The following is a 12,117-nucleotide window of genomic DNA, read 5'->3' as shown; positions in this document are numbered from 1 at the left end:
AATAGAAAAGAAAAGCAAAAGAAAAGAGAGAGAAAACAAAGAGAGAAAATAAGAGGGGAAAATATAAAAATACAGAACCCTCTGTCAGGGGTAGATTTTAACCCTTATCTCACACAAAAGAGAGAGGACCCTCCCTGCTCTCATTTGGGAGCTTCCATTTCTTCTGCCAGTCTCCCATCCTGAGACTTGTTCCCTTCCCTGCCTCTCACGCAGGGTCCTTCATCAGTCATCCATCACCTTCCTGTGAGTAAATTGCAGTTTTCATTAAATTTTGGCTTTCAGAACCAGCTCAGCTAAGTCTTATGTGTGGCATAAAGGTAAAGGGACCCCTGACTGTTAGGTCCAGTTGCAGATGACTCTAGGGTTGCGGCGCTCATCTCACTTTACTGTCCGAGGGAGCTGGCATACAGCTTCCAGGTCATGTGGCCAGCATGACTAAGCCGCTTCTGGCGAACCAGAGCAGCACATGGAAACGCCGTTTACCTTCCTGCTGGAGCGGTACCTAATTATCTACTTGCACTTTGACATGCTTTCGAACTGCTATGTTGGCAGGAGCTGGGAACGAGCAACGGGAGCTCACCCCATTGCGGGGATTCGAACCACCAACCTTCTGATCCTTTTTTACTGGGAGACAATTATGGGGGTTGACTGGAAATGTTCACAGTGAGGGATAAGAGGGACTGTTAAGAGCCTATACTTATAAAACTTATAAAAAACACCCCAAAAAACCTGTTGCTACCAAAGGGTACCAAAGGGTTAAGAGGTGGCAAGACGCTCTAATCACTGAGCAGCTGGAGGTCATTAAGCTTCCAGGAATGTGAGTTTGTATAAATAATCAGTTCACCCATGTGTTTGTTCCTTTTGGGCGTGTTTGCTGATGTGTGTGGTTCGTTGCCAGGGTTTTTTTTTCTTTTGTAAATAAACCTTTTCTTTGAGTTCCAAACCGCTTGCTCCAAGATTCCTCTTTGAAAAGATACTGCCTCTCCTGCCCTTCTTAAACCGCTGCGCGAAATGCTCTGCTGTAATGGGACTTGTGACGATGGAAGCGCACTGGACATTTACTCAGCATTAAACTAATTAAAGTTTAATGGGACAAAACCACTCCACACAAACATTTTTCTCTTGTGCAAGGTACTGCATGCTGTGCCCCAAGAATCCAGGACTCTGATCTTCTGACTGGGTGTAGCGATGTTAGGACAACGCTCCGGACCATGAGGTAAAGACATGTGTTTTTCAAAGCAAAACTTTGGCAATGAGGAAGGAGGGCAGGATTCTAGGGGGACCTGGCTCCCTCCAAAGTGAAATTGGCCATTGGATATATGGAAACTGAGACTTGCTTTGGTTTGCTGTCTTTGCCATCTTAAAGAAGAAATAATGCTCTTGGGATTTTTAACACTCCATGTTGGCTGGGTTTCAGCTGATAGAAACACCCCAGTTGGCTAGACTTCTTTGATGGGAGAGAAAGGGGTTCTAGATGTGCAGCCCAAGTCATTTTCCAGCTTGACCTTCATTGCTCAACAAGTATATATCTGCTATAGCAGGGCTGGGAGCTGCATGCCAATGGAGGATAGGGCCAAAGGGAAAAGTGGGCATGGATGTGACCCTTGAGCAGTAGGCTGCATTTAAGGCGTGCAGATGTTGGAGGGTTCTACAAACATCTTTCCATCCAGGCAAGAAAGTAGTGGAAGAATGTTGCCTCAGGAGAGTGAGGAGAATTCTCAGGGATGATTGACATCCTGGCCGGCACTTTCTTGATCTCCTGCCCTCAGGCAGAAGATATAGAAGCATAATTAGTCACATCAACAGGGTAAAGAACGGCTTCTATCCGTGGGCTGTTAGGCTGCTGAATGAAAAGATAACAACAGGGCAACTGACTTTCGGGTTTGGTGGGTGTGCGTCAGTAAACGAGGGGAATTAAGACTAAAAGAGCTGAGTGGGGGGTGCTCATGTAATCTCACTGTATACAAATTGTACAAGCGACAATAAAGTATTTCAGTTGTCACAGTTCACATTCCAGTACAGTGGTACCTCAGGTTAAGTACTTAATTTGTTCCAGAGGTCCGTACTTAACCTGAAACTGTTCTTAACCTGAAGCGCCACTTTAGCTAATGGGGCCTCCTGCTGCTGCTGCGCTGCCGGAGCACAATTTCTGTTCTCATCCTGAAGTAAAGTTCTTAACCTGAAGCACTATTTCTGGGTTAGCGGAGTCAGTAACCTGAAGAGTATGTAACCCGAGATACCACTGTACTCAAGGAGGATGTGAAGCTGGGCTGTTGAGGGATATGGTGTTAGGGTAGACTTTCCCAAACTTGGTTCTCCAGCTGTTTTTGGACTAGAATTCCCATCATCCCTAGCTAGCAGTACCAGCGGTCAGAGGTGATGGGAATTGTAGTCCAAAAACAACTGGAGAACCAGGTTTGGGAAACAATGGTCTAGGAGGGAGAGGGTGTGGCTTAGGGAGTCCTAATGATCAGAGAAAGATGTCTGCTGGGCCACCTCTGATGTGCCCCTTCTCTCTTGATATTTGTAGGTACATGCAACTGGCCAACTTGACTGGCATCCCAGCACTGGTAATACCAGTTGGGTATTCTATTTCAGGGCTTCCTATCAGCATCCAGGTAAATACGACTTTCTCTTGCTAGTAAAATGGGTAAAGGACCCCTGGATGGTTAAGTCCAGTCAGAGGTCACTATGGGGTTGTTGTGGCGCTCATCTCGCTTTCAGGCCGGGAGAGCTAGCATTTGTCCAGACAGCTCTCCGGGTCATGTGGCCAGCATGACTAAACCGCTTCTGGTGTAATGGAACACTGTGACGGGAGCCAGAGCACATGAAAACGCCATTTAGCTTCCCACTGCAGCAGTACCGATTTATCTACTTGCACTGGTGTGCTTTCGAACTGCTAGGTTGGCATAAAGCCGGGGCAAAGCAACAGGGGCTCACCCCGTCATGCAGATTCGAACCGCTGACCTTACGATCACCAAGCCCAAGAAGCTCAGCTCCACCCCCTCCCTCTCTTGCTGGCACCTCATAGCTCATCCCCATACACACAGCAGAAACAACCACATTAATTCACTCCTAACTTGGCACCTGCCTGATGCCTCTCACCCTGGTTCCTCTCAAATGTGGCAATGAGGATGAGAGTTTGCCCCTTCCTGGCCAAGGATCACATGTGCTGCTCTGAAAGCTGGTTTGTTTTCCTCTGAAAAAATGGGTGCTCTCTGGTCACATTTTATATTACTGCAGGATCCTACTGAAATGTATGTAGGCCTCTTTTTCTTGCTTCTTGGCCAAGCAGCCCTTGGCTGGTTTTGTTTCAACAGTGACCAAATACTAGATGTGTTAGCCAGACGTAAAATGCTAATGCCATGTAACAATGGAAATGCAACTACCCCATTCTTTTTCACACACCATCATATAGATGAAATACATCCGCTGGCAGGTTGGTAGCTCAAAAAAGACACAATTACCCCCATGGTTTGTTAGGATACACGCAGGAGAACCTGCCAAATGAGAACATTCAAAGGGTGTGATTTTGAAGAATGCAAGAGCAGCCCTGCTGCAGGAAACCCAGAAGCCATCTATTCCAGCAACCCCTTCTCACAGGGGCCAACCCAGGGCCATAGCTTGGGGGTGGGGGTGCTAGCTGTGTTTTTTTGCCCCCAGTGGAAGTCCCCAGAGAGGTGCCATTGGGGCTCCCAGCCTGTGTGCGTGCACAAATGTGCATTGGGGTGTGTATGCCAAACTGGGTCTTTGACCCAGGTGAAATAAAGTCTAGTTTTGCCCCATGCCAACCAGATGCCTAAGTTTCGCCATGTCCCCTCTCGCTATTCCCATCAGCTGGTATTCAAGTCATCCAGCCTCGGATGACCAAGGTAAACACTAGCCCTCACGGCTCGTAGCAAGGGGGGAACTGCCTTTCAGGAAGCTCCCTCTGTGGTATTCGTAATGTCTAGCTGAGCCTCCTTCAACTGGATAAGGGGCAGGCTTCTAAAATGTCAATACCGTAAAACACTGAAGAAGTTGTGCCGGTTCTCTTCCCAACCTGACTTTACTTCATATCCCAGTTCTCTTACAGCTATTAAGTCCCCTTTCCCTAAACTGAGATACCTTCAGGCCCTTTCAGTTGGTCTACCTAGAGCACAAATGACCTTGATAGAGGTACTCTTCTCTTTCTCACACAGATCATGGCGAAGTGGTGGGATGAAGCACTACTGTTCCGGATTGGCCTGAAGCTGGAGCAATTTCATGGCATAACAGCAAAACCAGCCATTTATTACGACATTCTTGGGCAATAGGGCCAGCTGTCTCGAACCAATACAAAGTAAAACTTTTTTTTAAAGCGTTTGGAAGTTTTGGGTGGCTTGAGGCAGGTGAACAGGCACTTTTTCTGTGCATCAAAATCTTTGCTATTCATGGAATATTAAGTAATAACTTATTGTTTGGGTTTGGGTTGAGGTTTTAGATCTTTAGATCTACACCCATGCTACTTTGGGACTGGCCAGATTTAGGGTACCCGATCCTGAGCCAATGAATGCTCCACGGCTTAAATTACATGCAGCAGAGGCCAGCAGAAATAGGCGCTCTGAACTAATAACCCTCTAAATCAAATAGACTAAAAGCCTAATTGAAAATATACTGGGGAGAATGACCATGGTTACAAAGTTCATTTTGCCTCTTTGTTTTTTAGAGGTAGAAAGGTTAATACAGAGTATTTGAACCACAGATACAGAGGAATGATGGGCCTTGGGCTTTTGCAAAAAAACTGCCCATCCCGTCAAAATGAAACAGCATAAATAAGGTCATAGCTCATTACCTTAATATTGATCTGTTGCCATGATTATGGGGGCATGAAAAAGGGCTTGTTGCCATATAGGTTCTCTTACAAATGCAGTCAAAATGGTTAAGGCTAGGCAGTTGCCAAGATCTTTGCACTGATGGAGACAGGATCATTTTCTCAGGATTCAGACTAAGAGGGCTGTGGTGGGGCATATACCCATTCACAAAATTTGGCAGGCGTACAAAACCATTATACAGAAGGCAAACTGGTGAGGAACCAAAGAATAAATATCTATATCTATATATCTATATATAAACATAGCTGCCATCTCCACCCAGGATTTGATGAACCAGGCTAGATGAGGGGGATAATCTGTTTGGTGCTGCATGGCATTGTTTAGACAACTCCCCACATCTTCTCTCCCCCTACCTACCCAGTAGGAGGCCATGGGAGGAATAGACTGCTCTTGCCAGAGGTCTGAACTGATGAGTTGTGGTCTGCAGGTTGTCCTGTTAGGGTGTGTTGAATTTTGCAACTTTCAGATTCCAAAAATGAGGGGTTCTAAAAAGTTGTAACATGAGCTGGGAATTCAAAAGATACTGTGGTTAAATAAATATAATTCAGTTTTCCTTGGTAAGGAAAGATGGTGTAAAATTGCATAAGAAACATTAAAATGATTACTAAGTACTTGCAGTTATTTTATTTCTAATTACCTGTCATTTTCAGAAAGTAAAATTGTTTGCTTTTCTGAAAGCAGTTTATGTGCCGCTTCATCAAATGTAGACTTGTGAATGTGGTCCAATCTCAAAAGGAATAGAAGATTTGAATTTCTAACACCCAGAAACGTATTTTTAAGACCCCTCACTGAATAAATTTGCAAAAATAGAGTTTCACCCCCCCCCTAAAATGGCATGCCCTATTGTTCCTAGGTTATAGTTAACCGCAGTAATCCTGAGATCAGGCCAAATTGAGGATCTGTACTTAGCCTTGTACACTTCCTTCTGGCTACTCCTGCAGCCAAGCTGGTGCCAAACGTATTGCTCTGCTTTCCTTTGGACCCCACCAGTGAAGATGAGAGGAGTGTCTTATTCTCTGGCCAGCCCAGGATCTCCATACACACTGCCCTGGCTTGCATCCCAGGCAGATCACTCCAGTGGTTTAATTTCACCCCCAGAGGTGCACCCATTGTTTCTTGGGACAGATATGTGCCAGTACTGTTTCACTTGTTCACTGGTTCACACAGACACAAAATGGGAGAGTAGTTGTTTATCTGACTAAATCTGTGACACTCAGTCCAAAATAAAATGTTTTACCAAAGTCCCCCTCAAGCCAACTCCTCCTGTATAGTACTTCCTCCCTTTTGAATAGAGTGAGCACACTTGGTACTAAAAGGTAAAGAGACCCCTGACCATTAGGTCAAGGGTTGCAGCGCTCATCTCGCTTTATTGGCCGAGGGAGCCAGCGTACAGCTTCCGGGTCATGTAGCCATCATGACTAAGCCGCTTCTGGCGAACCAGAGCAGTGCATGGAAACGCTGTTTACCTTCCCGCTGGAGCGGTACCTATTTATCTACTTGCACTTTGACGTGCTTTCGAACTGCTAGGTTGGCAGGAGCAGGGACCGAGCAATGGGAGCTCACCCCGTCGCGGGGATTCGAACTGCCGACCTTCTGATCGGCAAGTCCTAGCCACAGCGCCACCCGCATCCCACTTTGTACTACAGCAGTGTAAAATCAAGGTGTGTAGACATCAAATCACAAAATGAATGGGAAGAAGAAGAAGAGTTTGGATTTGATATCCCGCTTTATCACTGTTATTCTAAAGCAGCAATGCGGCAGCAAGCAAAGGCTATAGCAGCCAAGTCTGCTGCTTGTGGCTGGAAAGCCAAACAGGAAGTTTGTGACTGTTGCCATGGGAACAAAGGGGCAGTCCATTCTGTACTGAGCACCGGATGTTAGCTCAGTGGGTTTGTCATATGACCTGTACAGGATGTACATGGGTGGAGTTTATTCTAACTGCTGATGAGTGCAGACATGTTTTCTCTGTACTGAAGTAAAAGACAGGAATAAAAGATGTAAATAGATTTCTGTCTGCTTCTTTCCCCTCCCTGGGGACACTAAAGGGGAGAGAGGAGCAGTTGGTGTGTTTTCCTCACAGCCTGAGGAAAATCGCCGGAACGGACCTCGCGTATGTTTTATCCTGCCGGGAGTCGCCGGAGGGAGGTCTAAGGAATTCAGCCGGTGCCTGAACAGATAGGCACATACCTCTGAGACGGGCAAGAATACCAACAAGTGGTAGCAGACGCCGGTTGCTGTTTTCATCGACCTCTGCATCAAGGAGTGGCCTCCATGGACGCCTGAGGTGAGAAGGCTGATTCTCTGCAGCCAGAAGCTGACCAGAAGAATCTGAAAGCCAAGCAACGGAGCCCAGGTATGAGTTTTTCGGGCTTAGAAGTGTGAATGCAGATTGATTCATTCTCTGCTTCGAGGGAGAAACGTTTGGGAAACACAGCTCCAGTCAAAAGAGAAACCGCATTCCAAACATTCCTGTGGTTAATCCTGTCCAAGGGAAGGAATGCTGTTGCTTAGCAACGAAGGCCAGTTTCACGAGAGGGCTGGACAAGTCAGGTTTTTTTTTGCCTCGGAGAGGCAAAAACAAAGTTTTTGTTATGATTAGGCCCAAGCAAACGAACTGTTGGAAGAAACATTCCAACGCAGCCAGCGTTCAGAGCTGCCAGGTGGCACAGAGTGTAAACAAGCCAGCTATTGGATTTTAGAGGCTTGTGTTTGAGAGTCAGTGCAAGGACTCAAAATGGATGCCAAGAGGGGGGGAGGCCTGCCTACTCCAGACCTTCTGACCAGTGACAATTATGCATCTTGGTCTATTAAGATGAAGGCCCTGCTGCAGAATCAGCGACTGTTTGGGGTGATTGAGAACCCCATTCCAGCAGCACCAACGCGTGCTTGGGAGTCACAGGATGTGAAGGCCAGAACTGCTATAATTCTGTGCGTGTCAGATTCGCAGTTGATCCACATACAAGATTTAGACCACGCGAAAGATGTTTGGGACACGCTGAGAAGGACACATCAGAGAGATGCAGGTTCTTCAGCGTTGCTGTATTTTGAGAAGCTGACCAACCTGAGGCTTGCGCCTGATGGAGATGTTCAAGCGCACCTGACGAAAATGAAATTTCTGCGTCAACAGATGGTGGAACGCAATTTCCGTTTGCAGGAGGAAGTGTTTTGCTTCATGGTGATCAACAGCCTGAATCGGATTTACAAAACAGTTGCCAGTCAGCTGGGGTCTCTCCCAGCAGCGGATCTCACTTCGGAGAGGGTCTTTGCCGTGGTTCTTTGTGAACATGACAGACTTGCCGCCCTGGAAGTCAAAGACAGGGGGAGCCAAGAACGGAGTTCTAACGCCCCTACTGCTGTTGCTACTGGAGAAAGCGCTGAAGCTTTAAACGTTGTCCGATGCTACAATTGTGACCAAACTGGGCATCTTCAGCGGTACTGCAAGAAGCCACGTAAGAACAGAGGAGCTAAGGCGAGCTCCGCAAAGTCTGAGGCGTCAGACAAAGGTCACACCAAGCCAAAGGCAAAGACTGCAAAAGCTTTGATGTCGCTAAAAGCCACACCAGAGGTGGGAAACTTCTTTGTCCTAGACACGGGCGCGACGGTTCACATGACAGGACACAGAGGACTATTTTCTACGTTTGAGAAGCAAAGCTTCGCTGTGCAACTAGCCAACGGTCAAAAGCTGGAAGCGACCGGGATTGGAACTGTGTATCTTAAAAGTCTGAACTTGACTATAAACAATGTCTATTTGGTTCCAGAGTTGAAGTTTAATCTGCTCAGCGTTTCGCAGATTGCCAAGAAGGGACTAAAACTGTCCTATGATGATCAGAACTGCGAGATCTACAAAGATGGAGAGTTGTATCTTTCTGCCAAAGAGAAAGATGGACTGTATTTGTTGACTTTTGATCAAAGTGATTACATGAAATGTAATTCTTGTGATTCTAACATGATCTCTTTTACAGGTGTAGCCAAGAAGAACACCAAGCAGGTCACCTCGAGGGTCAACAAGGCATTTCAGTGGGTGTATGCTGATGTGATTGGTCCTCTAGCGCCTTCTAGAGGCAATGCAAAGTATTACCTAATATGTGTTGATTCTTTTACAGGTTTTGTCTGGATTTATCTTTTGGAGAGACCGAAAGAAGCCTTAGAAAGGTTTAAAGAGTTTTGTGACAAGGTTAAAAACATGCATGATGCTGACATAGATTGTCTTTGCACAGATGAGAAGCCAATTTTCTTTTTACAGGATTTCCAGAGGTTCCTGAAGAAGAAAGGGATAAGACACAAAATTGCTAGTTCCGAAGAAGCTTGGAACAAATGTGTTTGTGTTAGGGTGAACAAAGAATTGCAAAAGGGAATGGAAGCGCAATTGCTTAGTTCACATCTGCCACATGAGTACTGAGTCGCTAATGTCATTCTGTTACACGTGGTTGAGAAAGTTTTCAAAAGAGTTGGGATGTTCTCCTTTTGAGAAACTGTTCCACAGAAAACCTTCTGTTGCCCATTTCAAGGTTTTTGGGTCTCATGTGAGAACAGAAGCTCCAGGTGGAGTAAAGAATGCCAGAGGCATTTTTGTGGGTTATGAAAAGGGTCTCTACAGAGTAATTTTGTCTGAATCTGGTCAGGTGATTCTCACAGAATTTCTAGAGAGTGCTCCTGAACAGGAGAGAGTGATTGTTCACACATTTCCCACAGGTGATGATGATTCTGATGATGATGATGATGAGTTTGATCTTATTGAGTTCAGTACTACTGATGATGACAGCGATAGCTCAGACAGCTCAGTTGTCACAGTCATTGAGAGGAAATCTCACATAATGACTAGACCCTCAGAAGAGGAGGATGAACCACTGATTAAGCTTAGTACTGGTTCTCCAGAGAGTCCAAAGGCTGAACCAGAAAGTAGAGAAGAGCAGCACCTCTTACGTAGGTCTGAGAGAGCAACGAAGGGTGTATCACCCAAGAGGTATTCACAAGAGTTTGCTAACTTAGCTGTTGCTGTTGTAAACGACCAAGGTCAAATTGAAGCTGTGTCTGAGTCAGAGACAAAGGCACAACAGAGAGTTGCTAACCAAGGTAATGCAGAAGCACTCATTCCTTGGAAGTCACACAACCAGAGAGGTACATTGGTAAAACCAGTGGCGGGTAGTTCCAAGGGTGGAACTGAAACAACAGGGGAATGTTATAAGTATAACAACTGTTTGTTTTCTTCTCTGGATGACGCTTTGCTCGCAGCACGCATTGATACTTTAGGGGGAGTATGTTATTCTAAAGCAGCAATGCGGCAGCAAGCAAAGGCTATAGCAGCCAAGTCTGCTGCTTGTGGCTGGAAAGCCAAACAGGAAGTTTGTGACTGTTGCCATGGGAACAAAGGGGCAGTCCATTCTGTACTGAGCACCGGATGTTAGCTCAGTGGGTTTGTCATATGACCTGTACAGGATGTACATGGGTGGAGTTTATTCTAACTGCTGATGAGTGCAGACATGTTTTCTCTGTACTGAAGTAAAAGACAGGAATAAAAGATGTAAATAGATTTCTGTCTGCTTCTTTCCCCTCCCTGGGGACACTAAAGGGGAGAGAGGAGCAGTTGGTGTGTTTTCCTCACAGCCTGAGGAAAATCGCCGGAACGGACCTCGCGTATGTTTTATCCTGCCGGGAGTCGCCGGAGGGAGGTCTAAGGAATTCAGCCGGTGCCTGAACAGATAGGCACATACCTCTGAGACGGGCAAGAATACCAACAATCACTACCCGAAGGAGTCTCAAAGCAGCTAACATTCTCCTTTCCCTTCCTCCCCCACAACAAACACTTTGTGAGGTGAGTGGGGCTGAGAGACTTCAAGGAAGTGTGACTGGCCCAAGGACACCCAGCAGCTGCATGTGGAGGAGCGGAGATGCGAACCTGGTTCACCAGATTACGAGTCTACCGCTCTTAACCACTACACCACACTGGGTTAGCTGTACCCAATTCCTGAGAGCACTCAGAGCAGGTAAACTAAGTTTAGCTACTTGAGCTTGGCACAGAATACGTCGGGCACGCAAACATACTTTCTGCTGCACCTCTATCACCCAACAGCCACATGTTTGAGGAACTGGGTGCAGCATAGAGATGTCATTTTCTGATCGCGTCAACCCTTCCTGGTTCCGCTCTGGTAAAATTCAAAGTTTATTTTAAAAACAAGTTTTTATTTGCCTCTTTGGTTGTGCAGTAGTTTTGAGCTAAAGACAGCAGCACCGTAATGTGATCAAGCGTCACACCCCAAAAATTCCGGGGGTGCATTCCTTGTTGGTTGGTTGCTTCCTTCCTTCTTTCTTTTCATTAATAATTTTTATTAAATTTTCAAATTTTACATTTCAAATTAAACATCTGAAATCAAACCTGGTACTATTAGGTTCAGTGCAGTTAAAATGAAATTGGCGCAGGCTGGGACTAGCAGTACCAAGGGAAAGGGCCAAGCTTAGTGCCCACGCCCATCCTGATCCTTAGTTTCTCACAAGTAGTTGTCATTCATTCATTCATTCCCATGGATGAAGTAACAAACTGGACTTGTCAGTTCTGTTAGGGTGAGGCCTAGCCTGCAAGGGCCTTAGCCACAAACCTCTTAACTCCCCAGTGGTCTACAGTGGGTTGAATGTGTGTCTACACCTCAGTGCACTGTACCCTGCTGGTTATATTGGAAATATATACCTTACTGCTTGCATTTAAGCTATATATAGGCAAGCTGTGGAAGTAGCAGTGAAAAGCAATTGTGTGGCAGAGGTGGGGGATGCTGCCCTTCTTTTCCCTTCTAGTCACCTGGTATTGAAGCCTCTCCCTCTGCTGTTTTCCTGCTCCCACGAACTGCATCTGTGGTTTCAGATTAGGGCAGGTGCAGAGTACAAAAGATCCATCTTGCCTTCCTGACAAGAAGATGCAGAATACTTTTCATTCTGCTGTTTTGAGGTAGTCAACAAGTCTAGGCTTCTAGCGGTCTCATTCTCAGAGTCAGGTTTTTGGGTAGGCAAAACCGCCAGCTGCATGCTTCAGCTGAGCTGCAAGAACAGAAGTGGTGAGAGGGAATGGGGCAGGACGGGGACCCTAAAGCTTGTGCATGCAAAGTAGATGGAGTGACCACACATACAATGCTCTTGCTTCATAGATGTATGTTGATAATACAGTATATACACAATGATTGCTTTATATAAAATAACACCTTGTTTATATAGCGACATTTAATTGCCACTTGGCCCTTCCTTAACCCACAAAAAAACCAGCAGTATACAAAATATA

General features: G+C 45.9%; 1 protein-coding gene across 2 annotated transcripts in view; it reads left to right on the top strand.

Annotated features, from left to right (window-relative positions):
- Positions 1–5,464, top strand: part of LOC309359896 (uncharacterized protein) — a 33,816-nt gene extending 28,352 nt beyond the window's left edge. For both annotated transcript variants that reach the window (XM_081894239.1, XM_081894240.1), the window contains 3 exons: positions 1,132–1,216; positions 2,531–2,618; positions 4,182–5,464. In XM_081894239.1, coding sequence (XP_081750365.1) covers positions 1,132–1,216; positions 2,531–2,618; positions 4,182–4,295 — 287 coding nt within the window. In that variant the 3' untranslated portion in view covers positions 4,296–5,464. The remainder of the gene's footprint in view (positions 1–1,131; positions 1,217–2,530; positions 2,619–4,181) is intronic.
- Positions 5,465–12,117: the final 6,653 nt, after the last annotated feature.

This window comes from Podarcis melisellensis (assembly GCF_964234715.1).
Source record: "Podarcis melisellensis genome assembly, chromosome: 17".
Taxonomy (NCBI): domain Eukaryota; kingdom Metazoa; phylum Chordata; class Lepidosauria; order Squamata; family Lacertidae; genus Podarcis; species Podarcis melisellensis.
This window is presented reverse-complemented; position numbering and strand designations above follow the sequence as displayed.